Source organism: Prionailurus viverrinus, unplaced genomic scaffold (genome assembly GCF_022837055.1).
Source record: "Prionailurus viverrinus isolate Anna unplaced genomic scaffold, UM_Priviv_1.0 scaffold_60, whole genome shotgun sequence".
NCBI classification, from domain to species: domain Eukaryota; kingdom Metazoa; phylum Chordata; class Mammalia; order Carnivora; family Felidae; genus Prionailurus; species Prionailurus viverrinus.
In genome coordinates, this window is record NW_025927622.1 from 677007 (window position 1) to 698694 (window position 21688).

At 65.1% G+C, this 21688-nt stretch overlaps 2 protein-coding genes across 3 annotated transcripts; one reads left to right on the top strand and one right to left on the bottom strand.

Annotated features, from left to right (window-relative positions):
• The first annotated feature begins 758 nt into the window (after positions 1-758).
• PLPPR3 (phospholipid phosphatase related 3) lies at positions 759-8151 on the top strand. Its single transcript, XM_047848381.1, has 8 exons — positions 759-866; positions 2459-2579; positions 5064-5249; positions 5336-5477; positions 5588-5783; positions 5876-5933; positions 6017-6190; positions 6675-8151. The coding sequence occupies exons 1-8, from the start codon at positions 847-849 to the stop codon at positions 8049-8051; spliced, it is 2274 nt and encodes a 757-aa protein (XP_047704337.1). The 5' UTR covers positions 759-846; the 3' UTR covers positions 8052-8151.
• Positions 8152-8484: 333 nt separating this feature from the next.
• PTBP1 (polypyrimidine tract binding protein 1) lies at positions 8485-20967 on the bottom strand. 2 transcript variants are annotated; one of them, XM_047848327.1, is made up of 15 exons: positions 20840-20967; positions 18137-18167; positions 14842-14917; positions 14518-14690; positions 14291-14437; positions 14028-14198; positions 13824-13934; positions 13575-13749; positions 13242-13319; positions 12374-12522; positions 11205-11238; positions 10679-10771; positions 10364-10580; positions 10182-10259; positions 8485-10094 (listed from the first exon to the last, which is right to left on the bottom strand). In XM_047848327.1, the coding sequence occupies exons 1-15, from the start codon at positions 20845-20847 to the stop codon at positions 9962-9964; spliced, it is 1674 nt and encodes a 557-aa protein (XP_047704283.1). In that variant the 5' UTR covers positions 20848-20967; the 3' UTR covers positions 8485-9961. The 2 variants fall into 2 exon arrangements, with proteins under 2 accessions (XP_047704283.1, XP_047704284.1); XM_047848328.1 differs by lacking the exon at positions 13242-13319.
• Between the last annotated feature and the right edge of the window lie 721 nt (positions 20968-21688).

Below are 21688 nucleotides of genomic sequence, written 5' to 3' on the forward strand. Positions count from 1 at the left end.
GTTTTGCTCCCAAAGGCAGATGTGGGGTGGTCTGGGGCTTGGGAGTCCGGGTAGGATGTTGGGGTCCTGGGGGCTTAGGCCCCACCTTGGTCCTCACCAAGCGACACGGCGCAGCTGCCTAAGTGTCCCCTGCACGTCCCTCAGGCCTGCTTCCCGCTCCCCCGCTCCCGCCTGCCCACCTGGGTGGCCAGAGCACAGCGGGAGACAGGACCGGCTCCGGAGACCACACCATCCCTTCCCTTGGGTGACCTCAGTGTTCCCTCTCAGCCGACCTGCTGCCTCATCTATGCAACAGGGACATGAACAGGCAGCCCCCCGCCGCCCAAGAGCTTAACACGGGCAAGTTTCTGAGCAGCATCTGGTGCCCTCAACCCCTTTTTCCCCCTCTAAACTCTCCCATGGCTCCCTCGTGTCCCAGACTCAAGTCCAGACCCCGCAGCTGGGCAGTGTGCCACCACAGCCGAGCCTTGCCCCATCACCACCGGGGGCTCCGATGGGACAAGGACCCCCCACCCCTGATCCTTAGATTCCCTGACACCCTCTCCCAGACCCCCGAGACATCAGGAGGGTCCCCCGAGACAACGCTTCCCGCTTCTGCCCCCAGAAAGCACCCAGGAGCGATTGCCCCATTTTCTCCTTCTCTTGCTGTTTGTGGACAACTGTCAACACCAGGACTCCCAACCGCTGCCCTGGCTCCGCCCCTGGAGAGCAAACTGAGGCCCACCTCGAGGTCCTGGGAAGGGGGAACAGCCAGCGGGCTCAGGTCAGAGGAAGCGGAGGCCCCAGTGGGGTCCGAACCTTCTGGGTCCCACTCTTCACCACACATAGAATCGTCTTTCAAAACCCATGGAGCTCTTTTTCTCAGTGTACGTATTGTAAGGAATCTCTACACCCAACATGGGGCACGAACTCACGACCCCCCCCCCCCCCCCCCCCCCGCGCGTCAAGTGGGTTACATGCTCTTCTGAGCCAGCCTGGCACCCTGGGGCTGTCGCTTGCAAAACAAGAAGGGTCAAGGCGACAAACTGTAGGTGCTCAATTAATGCAGCCTCACCCCTACTCTAATGAGACGCTTACTTCAGGATTGCTAGGGTCTGCCCCGCTTCCCAGTGGCTCCCCGGTGACTGTTCAGGGTCAAGTACACAGTGGGTGCTCAGGAGATGGTGAATACACCAGCCAAATACAATCCTGTCGTTTGGGGCCTGGCGACCTTGGACGGTGAACGAAGTTCCCAGGGCCTCAGTTTCCCCATTCAAAACACCAAGGCTCAGCCAGTCCCTAGCCTACGTGGTTGTGTGTGTGACGGAGGAAACACCTGTCTACGGCGGCGGCGATGCGCGGCCGGCCGTACCCGCCACCCCCGCGCGCGCCCCGGGGCATCCCGCCGCGCGCCCTGGGAGCCTGGCGAGGGGCCTGGAGGCCCGCAGAGCGGACCCGCCGGGGGCGCCCGGGCCGAGGGTGAGGGGGCCGTGGGCGGAGGGGGGGGGGAGGGCGGGGACGGTAGGGAAAGCACCCCACCCCCCACCTCGGGCTCTTTTGTCTCCGGACTGCGCCGGCGCTCGGCGCCCTTGCCATGGAAACGCGCGCCGGGGAGCGGCGGGCCCCGGGAAGGGGACGACACGGGGGGAGACCCGGGGAGACACGAGGATAGCCGGGGCCCCAGGGGTCCAGCCCCCGCCCCCGCCGTCCACGGGGCTCCCGAGGCCGAGCCGGGAGGGGAGGGGGGCGGCGCAGACTCCGGTCCCAGCCCGCCCCTACGGGGGCCCGAGACCCCCCGACTCCCCGGGGCCGAGGGAGCGGGAGCCCCGCGCGCGGCGAGCGCACGCCGGGGGACCGGCCCGGCGAGGAACGCGCGCGGCGCCCCGGACGCGCCGAGACAAAGAGCCCCCGCCCCTCGCGCCGCACGCAGGCCGTGGCGGGCGCGGGGTCTCGGGCCGGGCGGGGCCCCCTCCCCTCCCTGCGCTCCCGCTCGCCGCTCCCCCCGCCCCCGCGGGGGAGGGGCCGCGCTTTGTGCTCCCCGCGCCGCAGCCCCCGCCCCGCGCGCCCGCCGGCTCCGCCCTCCGAGCGCCCGCGCGCCAGGTGAGGGGCCTGCGGGCCGAAGGCCGGGGCCGCACCCCTCTTCCGGCCGCCGGGACCCTCCCTTCCCTCCCCCGCCCCCCGCCGCGGGCCTCCCCACCGTCCAGACGCCGCCGGGGAACGGCCCCCGTCCGGGGACTCCTAAACCAGGCCGGCCCCGCCCTCTGCCGGGCCCCTCCCGACCCCCGATCTGGGGTGTAGGGGTGCCGGGCAGCTGGGTTGTTGGGCAGGGCCGCAGTGCGCGGAGGGGAGGCCGCGGGGACACCCCACTCCCCCAGCCTCAGTTTCCCTGGGCGGTACGGCGCATCTTTGCCCGCCCCTCCCCCGCAGGCGCTGGGCACCGGGTCCCCCCAGGGCTCAGACTGCGCCTCCCCTCCTCCAGCGCGTCTTTGTCCCCTCCAACCACGGCCTGTGGAGCCCGCGGCACCATGATCGCGACCAAGGAGAAGAATAAAACCCCAAAGGACAGCATGACGCTTCTGCCCTGCTTCTACTTCGTGGAGGTGAGGAGGGGGGGGGGCGGGGGGGTCCGCACTGATGGGGGCGGGGCAGAGGCCTCTGTGGCACACGCCATCGGGGACCACCACCCTGAAGGACACGGGTGGGCGCAGCGAGGGTGCCTGGTGAGGGGGGCTGGGGGGGACTCGGGTTCTGCAGGATGAGTAGGAGTTCCAGAGGCACACCCAAAGCAGCAGCCGGGGCAAATGCTGGGGAGTGGGACCTCCAGACCGAGGTAGGGGTCAGTGGCTCACCTGGAGGGGCTGGAGCAAGGCGCCGGGGTGAGGGGCATCCATGAAGGGGCTGGGGGGATGCCGGCTCTTCATGCAGCACGTGGGCTTTGCAGCCTGAGGGTGCAAGTTCAAATCCCTCCTCTGTTAAGGGGCCGGTGCCCTTCCCATAAGCGCGCTCACAGAACAGCCTGGCACGCAGTGAGGGCTCTGTGAATGTTCAGAAAAATAAAATGTAATAAACGCAGTCACCCGGCACATACTAAGTGCTGATGATGGCACAGGGTGACATTTACCCATCCTGGGACAGATCCTTCAGCACCTACTAGGATGTTCCTGTAGCCATAGTCTTCCCCACTTGACCTGCCAGGAAAACCCCAGTCTGTTGAGTGGTCCAGGGCAGGCCGTGGGTGGAGGAGTGGGGTCCCCAGTCCCGAGCAGACAGCCCTCCACGCAAGTCACAAAGCCAGTGGCTCACCCCCCGGCCAGTGGGTCCCTGCGCACAGGCAGAAAAGCTGTTTGTCAAATTTGTATTTAAATCCCCGTTATAGTAGCTTATACCTTCTCAGGGTGTCAACGTCCTTGCAAAGCAGCTCCCTCCCTGCGTCCTCCTCAACCCCCTGCTGTCACCTGGGTCCTTCCAAAAAGTGTCCCACACCCACTCAAGTCTGTTAGATCTGTAACCCCTCCCCTTTTAAGACAGGTTCTGCTCTTGGCTTTTTTCTAGTGGAAATCTTTGCTCACGGCTGACTCCGTCCCTTTCACTGCCGTGTAGTACTCGAGCCCCGAGTCACCGTCCCCACGGAGCTGGGCCTTCAGGGGCTGCCTGGCCTTTGCTCGTGTCACGCACGTCCCCGTAAGGAAAGCCCTTTGGTCTGTCTCACCTCGAACCAAGAGTGAGCCTGGGGAGCACGCTTGGTGGCTCAGGAAGCGCCCCAAATTCCCCCTCCACCCCCCCCCCCCCCCAGCCACCTTCGAGGCCATGTGTTTTCCTTACCGTCTGCGCCAGTGCTGTGTTAGTGTGTTTGGAGCCTGGCCGGCCCGTGGGACGCAGAGCCGTGTGTGTGCCTGCTCTCATCCGCCTTTGCCTTATCGTGAGTCTTAAGCGTGTTTACGCACACGCACACACGCGTTAAGTCCGTGGGCAGGACGTGCTCGTGGATCGTTTTCCTCTGGGCCTGATATGCTGTCAGTGTTCCCGTGCCTGGGTGAGGGTCTGTCTCCAGATGCAAGGACAAGTGAGGTGGCACGCAGAGACCCTCTGGGGCTGGTTCCGCCTCCGGCGTGGCCCAGCGGGGAGGAGATGGGGCCGAGGGCCGAATTGGGAGCCAGGCTGGCGTCACAGCCGTGGCCACGCCGCTTGGGAGCTCGGAGTGCCACGGGGACATCGTCAGAATCACAGTTTGAAGGACCCTCTTGCCGAAGGAGTTGATTTGATGTGCCCGGGCCCCACGCAAACCCCTGCCCGCAGCCTGGAGTGCCCTGCCGCCGCGGCCCAGTTGCGCTAACGGCCGCGGGGAGGGAATCACGAGCTAGCGTTGACTAAAGGCTGGTACTGTCCGTGTACTTACTCACCCGGTCCTACGTCGAACCTGGAAGGTGGTGACCCTGTCATTCCGTTACCAGCTGGGGAAACTGAGGCACAGGGAAGCAGTGGAGCCAGGATTCAAGCCTGGGCAGGTGGCTATGAACCCCTCCACTCAGCTGCCTTGGGGCACATTCCTGCATGCAGCAGGCACTCAGTAAGTGCTCTCTGGACTAGAGCCCAGCTCCCGCGGACCCAGCTTCGGCAGTTTCCCTCTGGGGACCCCCCCCCCCCGGCCAGGGCTGGACAGAGGCCGAGGTGCCGTCCAAGGCAGGAGTTAACGCGGGGCCTCTTGTGGGCCCCACCCCTGTCTGTTTCCTCGTCCATCAAATGGAGACGGGCATCTCCTGAGGCAGCCAGGCCCCCCCCCCCCCCCCCCCCCAGGCGCCTGCCCCAGCCTGGACCCTGCGGGTGTTTGGGTTTGAGACCCTTGGAGCAGAGGAGGGAAGGTGCAGGTCACCGGGAGTCGGCTCCGCCCAGATCTGAGCCCAGTAGCTGCTCGTGGCCCCAGTGAGCCGGAGGCAGGCTGTGAGGGGTGCCCGGACGGCGTGCGGGGCGGGCAGGTGGCTGGACGGCCCGGCGGACGGACGGACGGACGGCAGCGTGGGTGGCGGACGGGACCGAGCTCACGTGGTGAGCAGGGCTGGGGTGACGCCGGCCTCCGTGCCCCGCAGCTCCCCATCGTGGCGTCCTCCGTCGTGTCCCTGTACTTCCTGGAGCTGACCGACCTCTTCAAGCCGGCCAAGGTGGGATTCCAGTGCTACGACCGGACGCTCTCCATGCCCTACGTGGAGACCAACGAGGAGCTCATCCCCCTGCTCATGCTCCTCAGCTTGGCCTTCGCTGCCCCTGCGGCCTCGGTGAGTCCCCGGCGCCCGGCGCGGGCCGGCCTGCGGGCACCGCCCTGCGGGGCGCCGGGCTGAGCGCCTGCCTCCCTGTCGGGCAGATCATGGTCGGCGAGGGCATGCTGTACTGCGTGCAGTCCCGGCTGTGGGGCCGCGGCGGGGGCCCGGGCGGCGCCGAGGGCAGCATCAACGCTGGCGGCTGCAACTTCAACTCCTTCCTGCGGCGCACCGTGCGCTTCGTGGGTGAGCAGAGGCCCGCGGTCTGCACGCGGCGGTCGGGCGGGGCGGCGGGGGGGGGGGGGGGGGACCCGGGGCCCCCGCCAGCTCCCGGCCCTGACCCCGCCGCCCCGCAGGCGTCCACGTGTTCGGCCTGTGTGCCACGGCCCTGGTGACCGACGTCATCCAGCTGGCCACGGGCTACCACGCGCCCTTCTTCCTGACGGTCTGCAAGCCCAACTACACGCTGCTGGGCACGTCGTGTGAGGCCAACCCTTACGTCACACAGGACATCTGCTCCGGCCGCGACGCGCACGCCATCCTGTCTGCGCGGTGAGCTGCCCCCCACCCCCCGGCAGAGGGCGGGGTCCCGAGGCGCGCGGGGCCGGGCCGGCGAGGGGGGGCTCACCTGTGGCCTCTTGCAGGAAGACCTTCCCGTCGCAGCACGCCACGCTGTCCGCCTTCGCTGCGGTCTACGTGTCGGTGAGTCCTGGCCCGCCCGAGCCCGCCGCCTGCGGGGAGCCGGCCGCTCGGCTCTGACCCGCCCCCCCCTCCCCGCCCCCCAGATGTACTTCAACTCCGTCATCTCGGACACCACCAAGCTGCTCAAGCCCATCCTGGTGTTCGGCTTCGCCATCGCAGCGGGCGTCTGCGGCCTCACCCAGATCACACAGTACCGCAGCCACCCCGTGGACGTGTACGCGGGCTTCCTCATCGGCGCTGGCATCGCGGCCTACCTGGTGAGGGGGCGGGGGAGGCCCCCGGGATGGGGGCAGCTCTGAGGGAGCGGGGTTGCCCCCATGGGGAGGTTCTGGGAGGGGGGAGGCCGGCTGGTTGGGGGTGGGGGCAGGGGGTGGCGATAGGGGGGAAGAGGTGTGAAGGGGGAGGCTGGACGGGGGTGGGGGTGGGGTGCGGTGAGGAGGTCTCGCAGGGGAGGCCGGCCCCGGGCGAGGTCGGGGGTGGGGGGCTCCGAAGGGGGAGACCTGGCCCTGCCCTGGGGACTCTGATGAGTCTCCTCCCTCGGAACGCCGGAGTCAGAATCTCAGGGGCTCAGACCTGCCGAGCGCGCAGAGCGGGAGCGGCCTGACCGGAATCTGCCCCCGCGGGAAGGGAGCGGGACTCCCCGCTCTGACCGCACGGGGAGGCCAGGCTTCCCGCTCGGACCACCTTGCAAGCCTGCCGCCCAGGGAGAGCCCCGGTCTTCAGCCCTCGCCTCACCCTCAGGCCTGCCACGCGGTCGGCAACTTCCAGGCCCCGACGGCAGAGAAGCCGATGGCGCTGGCCCCCGCCAAGGATGCGCTGCGGGCCCTGACCCAGCGGGGCCACGACTCGGTGTACCAGCAGAACAAGTCCGTGAGCACCGACGAGCTGGGGCCGCCAGGGCGGCTGGACGGCGTGCCCCGGCCCGTAGCCCGAGAGAAGGCCTCGCTGGGCAGCCTGAAGCGGGCCAGCGTGGACGTGGACCTGCTGGCCCCACGCAGCCCCATGGGCAAGGAGAACATGGTCACCTTCAGCCACACGCTGCCCCGCGTCAGCACGCCCTCGCTCGACGACCCTGCTCGCCGCCACATGACCATCCACGTGCCACTCGACGCTTCTCGCTCCAAGCAGCTCATCAGCGAGTGGAAGCAGAAGTCGCTGGAGGGCCGTGGCCTAGGGCTGCCCGATGAGGCCAGCCCCGGGCACCTGCGGGCGCCCGCGGAGCCCATGGCGGAGGAGGAAGAGGAGGAGGAGGAAGAGGAGGAGGAAGAAGAGGAGGAAGAGGAGGAGGAGGAGGGTGAGGAAGGGGGGCCGGCCCCGCCCTCACTCTACCCCACGGTGCAGGCCCGGCCGGGGCTCGGGCCTCGGGTCCTCCTGCCGCCGCGGGCCGGGCCGCAGCCGCTGGTGCACATCCCCGAGGAGGGGGCACAGGCGGCCGGCGGCCTGTCTCCCAAGAGCAGCGCCGCCGTGCGGGCCAAGTGGCTCATGATGGCGGAGAAGAGCGGGGCCGCTGTGGCCGTGGCCTCGGCCCAGCCCCGCGTGGCCAACCCGCCGCGGCTGCTGCAGGTGATCGCCATGTCCAAGGCGCCGGGCGGGCCGGGCCCCAAGGGGGCGGAGACCGCCTCGTCCTCCAGCGCCAGCTCCGACTCCTCGCAGTACAGATCGCCCTCGGACCGCGACTCGGCCAGCATCGTCACCATCGACGCGCACGCGCCCCACCACCCCGTGGTCCACCTGTCCTCGGGTAACGGGCCCTGGGAGTGGAAGACGGCGGGGGGCACGGCCAAGGGGGCAGAGGGCGAGGGTGGCTACGAGCTGGGGGACCTGGCCCGTGGCTTCCGCGGTGGGCCCAAGCCGCCAGGCGTGTCCCCCGGCTCGTCCATCAGCGACGTGGACCAAGAGGAGCCGCGATTCGGGGCCATGGCCACGGTCAACCTGGCGACGGGCGAGGGGCTGCCCCCACCGGGCATGGCTGACGGGGCCCTGGGCCCGGGCAGCCGGGAGTCCACGCTGAGGCGCAAAGCTGGCGGCCTGGTGCTGGGGGAGCGGGAGGCCACGGGGGAGGCGGAGGCCGAGGGCTACTATCGCAAGATGCAGGCGGCCCGCAGGTTCAAGGACTGAGGGGGAGGGGTGGGGTGCCGCATGGGGCGCAGGTGGGGACCACTGGGCGGGCGGGGGCGGGGGGTAAAGCACTTCGTGACCAGACAATAAAATGTCAACACCCACTGGAGTCCCGGCTGAGTCACTGTGGTCCAGGGCCCCCACGCACACGAGGGCTGGGCGGGGGGGCCGGGACGCAGATCTCCCGCTCCTCCACTGAGGCTCATGCACGCGGAGTGGGGGGTGGGTCCGGCAACACCACACTTCCCTGGGCTGGGCGGGGGTGGGCAGTGGTGTGCGGCCTTCGCCCCTGGGAGGAGACCCTTGCCCCCCCCACCCCCCCCCCACCCCCCTCATCAGCTCCCCCAAACCCCATCCCCGTCAGAAATGAGGCGGCTAAATTCACAGAGGAGGAAACAGCAGTGAAGACAGGCGGAATAAAAAGGGAATCGAGTGCAGGATGCAGAGACATTTATTCAAAGTCCAGCAGACAGACTGGCCAGCCGCCCTCTACAACGTGAACAGGAAGAAAGAGCCTACAGAAAAGGTAGGAGTTGTAAAATCGCTTTAATTCGGTTCTCTCTGCATTACAAGCCGTCGGGGCGGGCAGTGGAGTGCCTCGCTCCCGGCACAATACTGAGCCTGTAACTGCGGTTATCAAAATATACATCTGCGTCACCTTTATAAAAAACCACGTTTGCTGCCCCTCGTTTGACAACAGGTATAAAAAATTATAAATATTTACACCCTTGTTCCAACCCAACACGGAAACTCGAGGGTCCAGGCCCGAGGGAGGGGGCTGGCCAGCATGGGGTCTGCTCGCAGGGGAGCCCCTTGGACCCGTGAGTGCAGGACGACGTGTGGGAGACAGTTAAGACTCAGGGGCCGCGGTCCCACCTTCTGGGGCCCCAGCATTAGAGGCAGACAAAAAAAACAAACAAAACTTTGGTCCAAAATTTGCAGGAGAAAGGAAACCCTGAAAGTTTACAAGTTTAAGAGCGCTTTTCCCCTGGACAGGGAACAGGTTAGGTGTGAGTAAGGCATCTGGAGGTGGTGGGCAGGGCCGGCCTGGGGCCTCTCGGGAAGGGCCGGGGCCCCAGCGGGTCTGCCCTGGAAACTAGATCCTGCCCTGCGACTTCATTACAAGGAAGAAAATAAAAAAGGACAGTATGTAAGGTCATACCACAAGGAGGAAACGGAGATTATACTCATACCATTTTTATCATCTTGCTATATAAAAAGTTACTTAAAACTATTTCTTTTGCATATAAATGAAAAAAGATTAGAATATTTGGTCAACTGGAAATATTGCTAGGCACAGATGTCTGCAACTGCATCAAAGCATAATACAGAGATTACGGTGAAAACAGAGCTCCGAGCTGAAGGAGGACGGGGCCGGGGCCCTCGGGGTCTTGCCCCAAGTTGGGGTCCCGGGGCGGGGGTGGGGAGAATCACACACTTGATTAAACAGATCAGGGGGGGCCGGCTGGTCCCTGCAGCTCGCAGCCTCCTGCTGCGCCAGGCACATGATCCCACGCGGGAGGCCGACCCACCAGCCCCCACACCCCCCCCCACCCCCCCCGCCGAGGGCCCTGCCAGAGCAGCTGGTTTTAAGGCACAAGAAAGCCGAGTCGAGGTTTGGGAGCGCCCACCCCACAGGGGCTGCAGAAGGCACGGGCTTGGGGGGCTGGGGAGGGAGCGGGGGGGCGCACTGTCCACTCGTCACCAGGAGCCTGAGGCCGGCACCCCATCTCCCCGGGGTGAGCAGGGTCGATCAGATTTAATTTTTTTAAAAACAGGTAAACTGATTTCTCTTTTAAAAAAATAAAATCTCTGGTCTTTTAAGGTCACTTCAGCTGCTTTTTAAAGTGGCTTTTCTCTGGAATGATGGAAGTTGTGGCCAGGCGCCAGCAGGCCGGTCCCTGGCGGCCCTAGATGGTGGACTTGGAGAAGGACACCCGCAGGTGGTGGTTCTCGCCCAGGTCGTGGTTGTGAAGGTCAATGAGTGCCTGGATGGCCTCCTCCACCGAGCCCATCTGGATCAGGGCCATCTTGCGGTCCTTCCTGAGGGACAGACAGGGCCAGGGGCATTGGGGGGTGGGTCGGGGCATCGGGCAGGGCAAGGAGCTGTGGGGGTGGGGCGGCACTCACTGGAAGAACTTGAACCCCTTGACGATCCCGCCGTTGCTGGAAAAGAGGATCTTCAGATCGTCCTCAGACACAGAGGGCCTGCGGGGAGAAGAGGGGTCGAGGGGTCGGACGCTGGTTCTCGGGGAGGGCCCGGGGGGGGGGGGGGGGGGCCAGGGAGGCCGCAGCCCACACCCTGCACATACGGGATGTTGGAGAGGTGCAGGGTGGCCGAGGGCGGGAAGATGTTCTGGAAGTTCTTGGAGCCGGGCTTCTTGAAGCGGTGCAGGGGGGAGTTGCCGTAGTCCTTGGTCAGGCCCTGGTCCTCCTGGCCCTCGCGGGGCAGCTGCACGTTCTGGTGCTTGGACAGCGTGATGCGCACCGGCTTCCCGTGCAGCTTGTGGCCGTTGAGGTGGCTCATGGCTGCGGAGGCGGTATGCTCGTGACCCCGGGCCCCGGGCCCCACGCCCGGCAGTGCCCGCCCGCCTGCCCCGCAGGCCCCGCAGGCCCCGGCCGCTTACCCAGCTGCGCCTGGCTCCCGTCCGCCATCTGCACCAGCGCGTTCTCCTTCTTGTTGAACAAGATCTTCACCCGCTGCACGTCGCCGTACACGCCTTCGAGAGCGCGGGGACAGGGGCGCTGAGCCGCCTGCAGCCCCGCCGCCACCTCCCCCGCCAGCCCCCACGCCCCGCACACCCCTCGCAGGGCTGGCTCTCCCCGAAGGTTTGCTTATTCTGCCTCTGGCACCTGCGTCTAGTCACAGGGAACGGTACCAGAAAACTACCTTCAGCAGAGAGGTCGTAAACTCCAGGAAAGGTCCACGGCCAAGAACCGGCACTTTAGCATGCTACCAACACGTTTAACTCTTCGAAAAGCATGCAGGGCAATAAACCATGCGTCTACCGAGTCAGAATAAATACGCAAACCGAAGGCAAGCCACGTAACGAGGCAGAATGCCCGACTGCAAACTCATAGTACATCTTAGGGCGTAAAAAATAACCTCAATTAAATGAAAACAAGGTAATAAAAGTGTGAATGATAACATACCGAAAAGAATAAAGAGGCTTTGGGGTGTGACTCTCTTTAGAGGACAGCAGAGCAAGGCAGCGAGGGACAGGGAAAGGGAGAGGTCAGGGGGCGAGTTGCCAATCGTCCACCACGAGGAGGCAGCCCCACAGGCGTGCAGGTTGATGGATGATGAAGTTGTCAGGATGTTAATATTCAAGGGCAGGTTGGTTTCCGGAGAGCAGGGTTTGAGGGGGAATTTTGTTTTTTATTTATTTATGTTTTGTTTTGTTTCAAGCAACAACAGGAAGCAGAAGTGCCGTGCAGTCAGTTGGCAAAGAAATTCCGGATCAGGGCAAGAAAAAAAATTGGGAAAGGGGAAGGGGAGAAAAGAAAAAAAGTAGCAAAAAAACACAGGTCAGTAAATACATAAGAAACACGAGTGCTCCATCAGTCCAGATCTACACACATTACAAGTCACAGGTCCACCTCGCAAACACAGGCAGGAAAGCGCCCCCCTCCCCGCAGCGAGCAGCAGGAGGGCGCGGCCGGGACCCCCAGGCGGCAGCCCGGCTCCCAGGGGCCCTGGCCTCCTGCTCGCTGCGGCGGGCGGGCCTCCGAACAACGCTCACACAAGCACGAGGCGGAGCGAGTCTGTTAGTGGAGGCTTCGCTAGGGTCCGGCCGCCCCCGGGCCAGGAAGTCACAGGAGGGGCAGACAGATGAGAGACAGTCTGAAACGCTCCTTAAAGGCGGTCCCATCTTTCCAGAGTGAGGGACCGTGAGCCCTTCTCGGCTCACCCGAGCTCTCTCTGAGCCAAACTCTGCCACTGGGACGGGCACGGGTTTCGCCATCCCGGGGACCTCAGCTGCAGGGCAGCGTCCCCCCGACAGAGGCACCCGGCGGGCGTCCAGACCGCGTCGTGTCTGGCTGGAAATTTTAAGGACTGCTTTCACGTATCAAAGCGTATCTCGACCCTGCGTCTTACGGAATCGGAGACGTAAGCCGAGGTGTAAAGGAAAACGAGAGAACACGGAGCGCTGAGGCGGCGGCAGCGAGCGGACCGGCACAGAGGGGTGCCGCGACCGGCGGGACCCCGGCGCCTGGGGCCGACAGGAGCTCAGCCCGCTCCCCTCTGCACTAAGACCCACTAGTGTAACACCCCCGCTTGTGCTTCTGGGAACGACAGCCTGGAGGGAAGAGGCACGTACCTCGGGGTTGAGGTTGCTGACCAGCAGGACAGAGTTTCCTGCCCCTGCCAGGCCGGGGATGGCGATCCGGCCCGCCGCCGCCGCCGCCGCCGCCGCCGATGGGATGGCCAGAGGAGCCAGGGCCCCGTGCACGTTAGGAACAGAGAGGCCTGGAAAGGGAAGGGCGGCCGGGATGTGAGCAGCAGGGCCGGGGGTTCTGCTGGGAGGCGAGTGCAGGTCCTGCCCGTCTTCACGCAGGAGGAAACACAGGAGGCGGCCGCGGCCGTGCTCGGCCCGGTGCCCACTTGTGCGGCCGGCCGGCTCCTCCCGCCTCTCCTCATGGCACAGACCGTGCCTGCCAGGTTTGGCCCCATCTACATGCGCCCAACGGTACAGAAGCTCCACTCGGTGGAGGCACAACGGAGCCCCGGACGGGCCTCGGCCGTGCGCGCATGCAGGCGCCCGTCACCATGCAGACGACACCCGGGCAGGACGCAGCAGGCCCGTGCCTGCCACAGGAGGGCAGGCTGGCCCCCTGGGAGGGACGCTCAGGTGTGCCCCCGCCCCGGTTCATGCCGCTCTGCTTACCGGGCCACTTAAATTCATCTACTAGGGACACATCCCTCCAACCACCGTGCGCGCTCGTCCTCGCCCGGGAGGTGCTTTAAGGGAACCAGACCAGAGACTCTGGGGTTAGCGGATTCTCTGCACAGCCCTGTCCTAAGACTGCCCTGTCCAGGCTCCTCAGGGAACCCAGAGACCCGCACCCAGGGAGGCGGGCTCCCCCCGAGACCGAGCCCACGTCAGCTGCCCGTGGAAGCACAGCTACTGGAAAGGTGTGTGGGCATGCACGATCGACGGTGGGGACCAAGGTCAAGTGTTTGAGTACCTGCAGCTTGAGGAATTGCAAAGGTGGGAGGGAAACCAGCTCCTGCATACGGAGAGGCTGACATTATACCAGGCGCACCTAGAAACAAATGAGACACTAATCATCGCACCCACCACCTCCGCCGCGAGCAAGGGCTGTGTGTGTGCGTGACCCCACACCCAGTGGGCAGTCTGGGCCGGGTGCCGTGCTGGCCATCTAAGGAGCAACAGGCACCAACCTCCCTGGGCACAGAGTCGGCGTCACGGGGTGCCTGCGGCACAGACACTGAGCTGCGTACACATCCTCGCCTCCCACGGCACACGGTGGTCCTGGGCACCTTGCCGGGCGTCTTACCGAAGGCAGCAGCCATGGTCTGGTCTAGCGAAGGCTGGCTGTCCCCGGAGGGCAGGTCAGGGCGCGTGTAGTCACGACTCTTGTCGTTGTTGTACTTGACGTTGAGGCTGGTGAGCTTGGAGAAGTCGATACGGAGGGTACAGCAAGCATTGTAGATGTTCTGCCCGTCTAGCGACTGCAGGGAGACGAGCCGTGAGGCGCTGGGGGCCGGGGGGCTGGCCAGGGAGGCATCCCGGGGACCCTACTCACCAGCTTGGCGTGCTGCGCGCTCACAGGGTCGGCGTACTGCAGCAGGGCTTGAAACTGGTTGTTCTTGGTAAACGTGATGATTTTCAGAACCGTGCCAAACTTGGAGAAGATCTGCAAGAGAAAAGAGTGGTCCCGACCTCCGCCCAGGGAACCCCCCGGTCGGCAACAGGACCGGGGACGGCCGCACGCCCCCAGCCACCTCACCTGGTGGAGCACGTCCAAGGTCACTGGGTAGAAGAGGTTCTCCACGATGATCCGGAGCACCGGGCTCTGGCCAGCCATGGCCATCCCCGCGTCCACCGCGGCAGCCGAGGCGGCCAGGGCCAAGTTTCCCGACTGCACCGAGTTCACCGCCTGCAGCGCCGCCTGGGCCCGCTGTGGGGGGGGGGGGGGGGGGGGGGGGGGAGTTATGGCCGGCTACTTTCTCCCCAGCTCCACCCCACCGCGCCCCAGGCCCGGCAACGCACCGCCTGGTTGGGTGAGCTGTCCGTCTTGAGCTCCTTGTGGTTGGAGAACTGGATGTAGATGGGCTGGCCGCGCAGCACAGGGGTCACGGACGTGTAGTAGTTCACCATGGTGTTGGCGGCCTCCTCTGTGTTCATCTCGATGAAAGCCTGGCAGGACAGGAGCGTGAGCCAGGCCCGGATTCCTGAGCCTTCCCAGGAAGGGCACTTGCCTGGCTATCAGCAGATACCTGATTTTTCCCTTTCAGCATCAAGAGATTGGTGACCTTCCCGAAGGGCAGCCCCAGAGAAATGACCTCGCCCTCGGTGACGTCACTGGGAAGCTTCCGGATGTGGATCACTCTGGAGGGCACACCTGCGCTCCTGTTGTCACCCTTGAACTTCTTACTGTCGTTCCCATTTGCTGACGGAAAAGCGGTGTGTAAGGCATAAAGCACCGTCCACACTCGAAAAACCCTGCGCGGAACCAGCTTCCTCCACGACTCCAGGAGGCCGCCAGCCGATGTCCCCTGCCCACCCACAGCCAGGGGACGGGGGACTGCGCGCAGAGTTACCTGCAGAAGCCGAGTTGCTGCTCATGATAAAGGGTCCGTTAGTGACACAGGCAGAGAAGAGCTCGTCGGATCCCCGCTGAAAGAAACGGGGGGTGTGTGGAGCAGAGCAGAAGACCAGACGCCCTCCCCAACACCCGTGTCCACCTCTCCTGTGTGACCTGCTCTTGAGAAAAGACCGCACCCCAAACTGACCATTTCTCCCCCGCGATGTCCTCGCAATCCTAATCCCAAAACACACTGCTCCTCGACAAAGCAGGGGCGGGGGGCCCAACGCCTATGGCGCGCGTTCACGCATCACGTCCACCCCACGCTCTGCAGGACCTTCCCGGGCACACAGGGCCTCGCGCCAATAGCCACACGGGGCTGAGCCCGGCCCGGCTGTCCTAGAGAGCTCGGCTGTAGCCCTGCCCACATCAAGACCGTGGGACCGTCTTCGATGACCACGGGGCCGCTGGCAGACTCGAGGAACAAAGCCCCCTTGTCGCACTGCAGCCACCTGCTCAGCCACAGGGCCCTGCCCTATTTTCCAGGCGTCTAAGGAAACCTGAGCCTTGCTCTAGTCACTGTGGGACAGAAATACTACCTGCTCTCCCTCCGTGCTGTGGGCGGTGCTGTGCAGTGAGGGGCGGGGACCCCGGCTCCCTGGGACTTGGGACCTGCCCCTCTCTCTTGCCACGTGCTGGGCTCCATGTACTGGAGTCAACCCCCCAGCACCACGTGAGACCGACCCTGGGTCCAGACACCACGAGGCGTCCCTGCTGCCAGGTGAGGCCCGAGGGCAGAACCAGCCCACACAAGGTGAGGAACCGCAGGGGACCAGCACTCCTCAGTCGGGGGCCCCGTGGGCCCAAGGACCCAGCTCCGGCCCGCCGCTCGAGGCTCACGGGCTTTAGGACCGCGCCACCAGGAACCACAAGTAACCCCTCCGATTCCCTGGATTCAAAACTGGCAGCCAGAGAGGGTCTCGGGGCCTCGGCTGCCCTGGCAGAAGGGGAAAGAGCAGCCCACCTGGGCCCCCGGGCCTCCCCCTTCTCCACGTGCTTCCTCCTCAAGGACACCGTCTCTTCGCTCCTCTGCTGAGCTGCCTGCAAACATGAGCGCACAGCACCCGGTGCCCCAAACCCCTCCAGAACCTCCCAGCCCAGCAGCTGATGACAGCGGCCGAAGGAAGCTAGAGGTTTGCAAACTGCCCTTTGGGACAAGGACCGGGAACCGGCTGCCCCAGCTACTGAGACGGCTAATGTGGGCCTGTCCCCAAACCCAAACCCCTGGACAGGCAGGAACCCACACAGGTCCCCCACAGCCCAGAGCCCTGGAGCCCAGCGTCCACAGATCCGAGGGAGGACCCGCGTGGCTCCACCTGAGGAGCCGCCGTGGCTCAGGAAGAGGACAGTCAGACTCCCTTCCAGGCTGAGGTCTAGCATGGTAAAGGGAAGTGTTGACCACCAGCCAGCTGCAGCCTATCACACCCCAAACCTCCCGAGTCACGGAGGCCAAGAGAAAAGCCGGCAGGGACCCCAGGCAGGCCTGTCCACATCCTACCTGTCAGAGCCACAGGACAGCCCCTTCCTGCCTCAGGACTCAGGGGCCCGGGCCCTGACCTGCCCCCATCTGCCGGCCACACAACCCTCACAAGGGCATCTTGGCCCCTGCTGAGGACCAGCAATAGGTGGGACCGGGACTCCCATGAGCAGCTGCATCCGCGTCTCTGTGGGCATCGTGCTCCCTTGCCTACTTACACTCTGCTCCTCTCCCAGGACACAGACCACAGACCCCCCCCAACACACACAGCACGGGGACACGCACGGACCCCCAGCTCAAGAGGCGCGGATGTTTCGCAGGGCAGAACCTCAGGCACCACAACACCACAGACCTTGTGACTGGGGCACAGCTGGGCCAGGCCCAGGGACCACCCAACTGCCTCCAGCAGAGTTCTTCCCACCCCACGCTCGGGGAGGCCACTGGGCATCAGCCCTCAAGTCAACTAAGCTTCGAGAGAAGGCAACCCTCAAGCATGTACTTGCTACTGGACACAGCGCGGGACAGCACACGGCAGGACAACCTTTCCTTCCCCCGAACACCAGGTATCCCTGACACCTGGACGCCACTCACTCCCCGCATAGCCGCTTCTAAACCCAGGAAGAACCACACTGCCCTCCCAGTGGGCCGGGGGTGCAGGTTCAGGGGGGCTGTACTGGCAGGAAGCCCCTGCCCGCACCCCCCAGGAGCTTCTGTCTGTGCAGGTGGGATTCTGGAAGCACAGGTCTCCTGGGAACAGGATGGCCAGAAGGAGACCGTTCCGACAACAGCCGCGCTAGAGCTGTTCCGGCTGGAAAGGGGCTCCCACAGTAAGGGGAGGACAGTCTGCAACCCAGGCGTTTTCTGGGATGTTACAACCCCCTCAGACGACAGTCCCTCTCCCCTCTCACCACCTGACAAACAGGTTTTATCTGCAGGAAGATCAGGACAGGCAGCGTGTGAAGACAAGAATCCACTTGGGAAAAGTGAAACCCAGCCGACTGGCTGCCGACTGACCAGAAACCAGCTGGCTGCCTGCTCAGGTCACTTGAGCCACCTGCAGGGAGCCCAGGAGCCATGGCCCGAGGAGACTCCCCCACCTCCCAGCACGGAGCCCAGGAGGTGACCAACTGACCGGCAGTGCTTACTGATCATCGGGCCCAGGGTTCCCCCGGAGGCCACGTCCCTGCGCGTGCACATGCCTGGCCTGCAACCGGGAGGGAGAAGCACGTGGCCCCCCAACTTCCCGTGGGGACCACTCTGTGTTCCTTCGTCTACCTTTCTTGCCACTGGCGTTGAGAACTAACACCTTCCGCACAGAAGGGACACAGCGCTCTCGGCGTCCCTCAGCTCACAAACACCAGAATTTCTCAAAACAACTACCCAAACCACGACGCCATCAGAAGTAGCCCCAAACTGCCCCAGAGCCCCCATACCCCCCTCCAATCTCACCCCCCACTCCACCAAGGGCTTGGAGCATAACCAGATCTTGACTTTTCCCACATCAAACCAAGGGCACTCAGAACTTTCTGGGGCAGACGCCCCCGTCAACCCCACTGCACACATCCCTCCTAACCCGTGAGCAGTAAAGCAGGACTCTCCCGGGCTCTGAATTTCAGGGCAGGTGCCTTTTCTTCTGAGGAGCTAGTGAGCCCACTGGGCAGAGGACAGGGCCTGCAGCCTGGATGCCTCGGGAGCACCGGAGTCAGAGGTGGCGCGGGCAGATGGGCCCAGGCCACGAGCACAAACTCAGGCTGAGCCGGAAGGAAGTACCTACCTTTGTACCAACTGCTATGTCTGGGACGATGCTGCAGAGAGAGAAAGAAGAAAGCTGTTAGCCAGGTGCGCTGCCGGTGTCTCCACTGTCCCAGGGGTGGGGAAAGCCCACAGCCCCTGCCACTAGGGTGTCGGGAGTTCCCCATGGCCACCAGCGTGGCTCGCTGCTGACTGCACACCCCCACCCCCACTAGAACCCTTCAGGCAGGGAAGTGAGCCGTCGTCCAACTAATCTCAACTTGAAAAGGAGCCACCATTGTCTTCCAGCCCCCTCCCTCCCAGCAGGACCCCAGGCCCCGCCTCTGGACCTGTCCGAGGACAAAGCTGCCCCCTTCAAAAGCCCCAGGAGGGACCCTTGACGTTGTTACTGAGGTTCAAGTGCTGTTGTCTGCTTTCTAAACACTGGAAGCGCTTAGGAACATTTCTGAGCAGGGACGGGGCCACAGAAAAGGCAGCTCTCAGGCCCCAGGTCAGAGCTTTAGCTCCAAGGGAAGACAGGGGACTCCACGTCCCACGCATGGAAGGTTCCCGGGAAGGTGGCAGCTCGGCTCCAGTGAACAGATAACATTAACACAGGTTACTTATCAACCTGGCTCCGCGTGACCGGACTTTCTCCCGCCTCGGGGGCTGGACGGAAGCAGGGCTACCTGAGGGTCCCCGCAGCCCCGTGCGCCTCAGCTGCGCGCCAGCTCCTAGAACAGCACGGCGAAACCCTCTCCAAAGGCTGGTGCGCGGCAACCGTGAACCAGCGAGGTCCTAAGTGACTCACGGAGCATCCGTCCAGAAAGGGAACTGAGTCAGCAACGCCCCCCACCGGGCCACCCGCCTGCCCGGTGGATGGAGCCACCCGCCTCAGCACACGATGGCCCCCGTCACCTGGCCGAGGACAGGTGGTCCCAGACCCCGCGGCAGGCCCTGGGGCAGCCACGCGCACCCCCTCCCTGCACAAAGGCCAGCTTCCCTGTCCAGCTGGGAGCCCCTGGTTCCTGCCCTCCAGGAGGCAACTCCCAGGACCCAAACCCTGGGGTGTCGGGACCCCAAAGCACTGGCCTAGTCCTGCTGCCTGCAGCTGTGGCCTGCTGTCTTGCCATCATTCCCCTCGAGGCAGGACCTTTGCCTCCTCACCGTTAAAAAAAAAAGAACAAAAAACATCTCACACCCCGACAGCAACACGTTCTTAAAAACCGTAGTGAACCAAGAAAAAACTTCCCAGAAAACCGAAAGAATGAAAAGCATGCAGCTTCCCGGCCACTAACCCAGGGCGACTCGCGGCCTCCTAGTCCCCCGGGGGGGGGGGGGGGGGGGGGGGGACACGCTCCCACAGGAAGTGTTTCACGGAGGCCGGCCTTTCCTCACGCGGGATCTGAGCCCTGGCGGCCCGCCGAACCGGCACGCGGCCTCGGAGCGCCGTTTCCCGAGACTCCGGACCGCGACCCCGCCCGGGGAACACGTCCCCCCACCAGCTGGCTCGCTGGGGAGGGGGTCCCAGGGGGAGGTCCATCCCAGGCAACATGGAGGACGGACCGCGAGATCATGCCCACCACGCCGCAGCAATCTTTCTAAGGGGCTGGATTAGATTCCGCCCGAAACCTATCATTTCAGGCCCGAGGCACACGAGGCACGTGACCCTCCAGGCATTTTAACCAGCTCGCCCCGCCCCGAAGGCCAGACGGGGAGGAAGGAGGGCTCGAAGCCCGCTATCAAACAAAGTTAAGCAGAACTCTTGGGAAGCCTCAAACTTTAATAGAAGTGGCACCTCCCCCTCGCCCACGGGGATACGACGAACGGTCCCCCGGACACGCGGGACGGAAGTCACACTTTGAAGCGAACTTCATTTTCCGCAGGTCCTGGCATTTCTCCCCCAAGACCAGAAACCTAACATCTGAGAACAGTTCTCGGCGCCGCGGGCAGGCCCGGTCTCCGCCGTCGGCTCCGGCTCGGGGAACCGCCGGCCCGGGGCGCCCCGCAGGCGGGAACAAAGGGGGGCGGACGGGCCCCTCCCCGGCCCCCGGCTCGGGCGCGCGGCCATCCTTTGTGGGTAGCCGGGGAGGGGCCGGGCGGCCAGCGGGGGCGGAGGAGGGCCCGCGCCCTTCCGGGCAGGAGGGCGGCGTCTCCGGGCCGCGCCTGGGCCCGCGGCGGGTTGGGGGGGTGGGGGAGCTGGAGGGGGGCGAGGGCAGAGTCCGCGCGGCGGGAAAGACCGCGCACGCGCAAAGCCCGACAGGGGCGCGAAGAGCTGCGCACGCAAGCGCGGGGGCTCGACGGGGAACGGGAAGGGCCACACGGGGCACGCGCAGCGGGGGGGTACGGGGAGCTGGAAGGCTCACACGGGGCGCGCGAACACTGGCGCGTGCGCGCGGGACATGGACGGGAAGCGGGAAGGGCCTCACGACTGCCGCGTGCGTTCGGGTTGAGGCGCGCGGAGGCCGGAAACGAGCAGGGCTCGAGGGCTTGGCCTGCACCACTCTTCTAAGCCCAGGGGGCACTGCCCGCCTGGCGCTTCCCTCCCCCCCCCCCCGCCGCCTCCGGCAGCCTGCCCCGCGCACGCACCCCAGGCTCAGGGAAGGGAGGGACCCCGGAGGCGCCCGCGAACTCGGGCGGAGGAGGAGCGACGCGCGGGCCACGGCCCCGAGGAGACCCGGGCGGCGGCGAGGGGAAAGCTGGATCGCCGGGAGGTCGTCGGAAACCGCGGAGAAGCAATACTTACCCGTCCATTGCACACAGAGGAGACCCGCAGGGGACGGAGTGGAGGCGCCGGAATAGCAGGAACCGACCCAACGGCTCCGAGTTATAGACTCACAAAATGGCGGAGACGCCCGAACACGTCCCCCGCGCGCTCTGCCCATTGGCTCCCGCCACGGAGAGGGGGCGGGGCGGGCGCCGCGGGGCCCTGCCAGCGCCTCGCAATGGCTAGGAGGTCGCTCGAGGGGTGGAGCCAAGAGGGATGGCAGGCGACCATTGGAGAAGGCGGCCGTCCGTCGGGGCTCGAGACGGAAACGACCCGTGGAGACGGGGGGAGGGGAGAAAAGGCGGGATCACGTCACGGAGCTTGAGCCAGTAAGCTAGCTGCGCTCCTGCGTGGGGCTTTGCGGGAGAAGCCATCTTGAGAGTGGGTACGTGGCGAGTCCGGCCGCGGGAAGCGTGCTTTCTACCAGGCTGCCGCCATCTTGCAAACGGGCAGCGGCTGTCCCTGGGCCTGAGGGTAGAGGGAGCTGTGTCGCCATCTTTGGGTCGGGCAGAGAACCTACGGGGCTCCATCTTGCTTTTGGGCACGTGGCCGAAAAGCCTGATTCAAAAGGAGACCTCATTTTTAGGTTAGCACGCGGGGAACTAGGGGCCGCTTAACGCGTCCCAGACTAGCTAGGACTCCGTGTCCACTGCTGACCTCCGAGCGTGCGGGCGTCCTTTGTTCACCCCCAGAGCAGCCAAGCCCGAACGCAGCCCTGTGCCCCGGCTGCAGGGATGGGGAAACTGAGGTCCGTGGAGCAAGGCGGCCCCTGCCCACCGGGGAACTGAGCCCCGGACGCACACAGCACAGTCTCGCTGTCATGGGGCA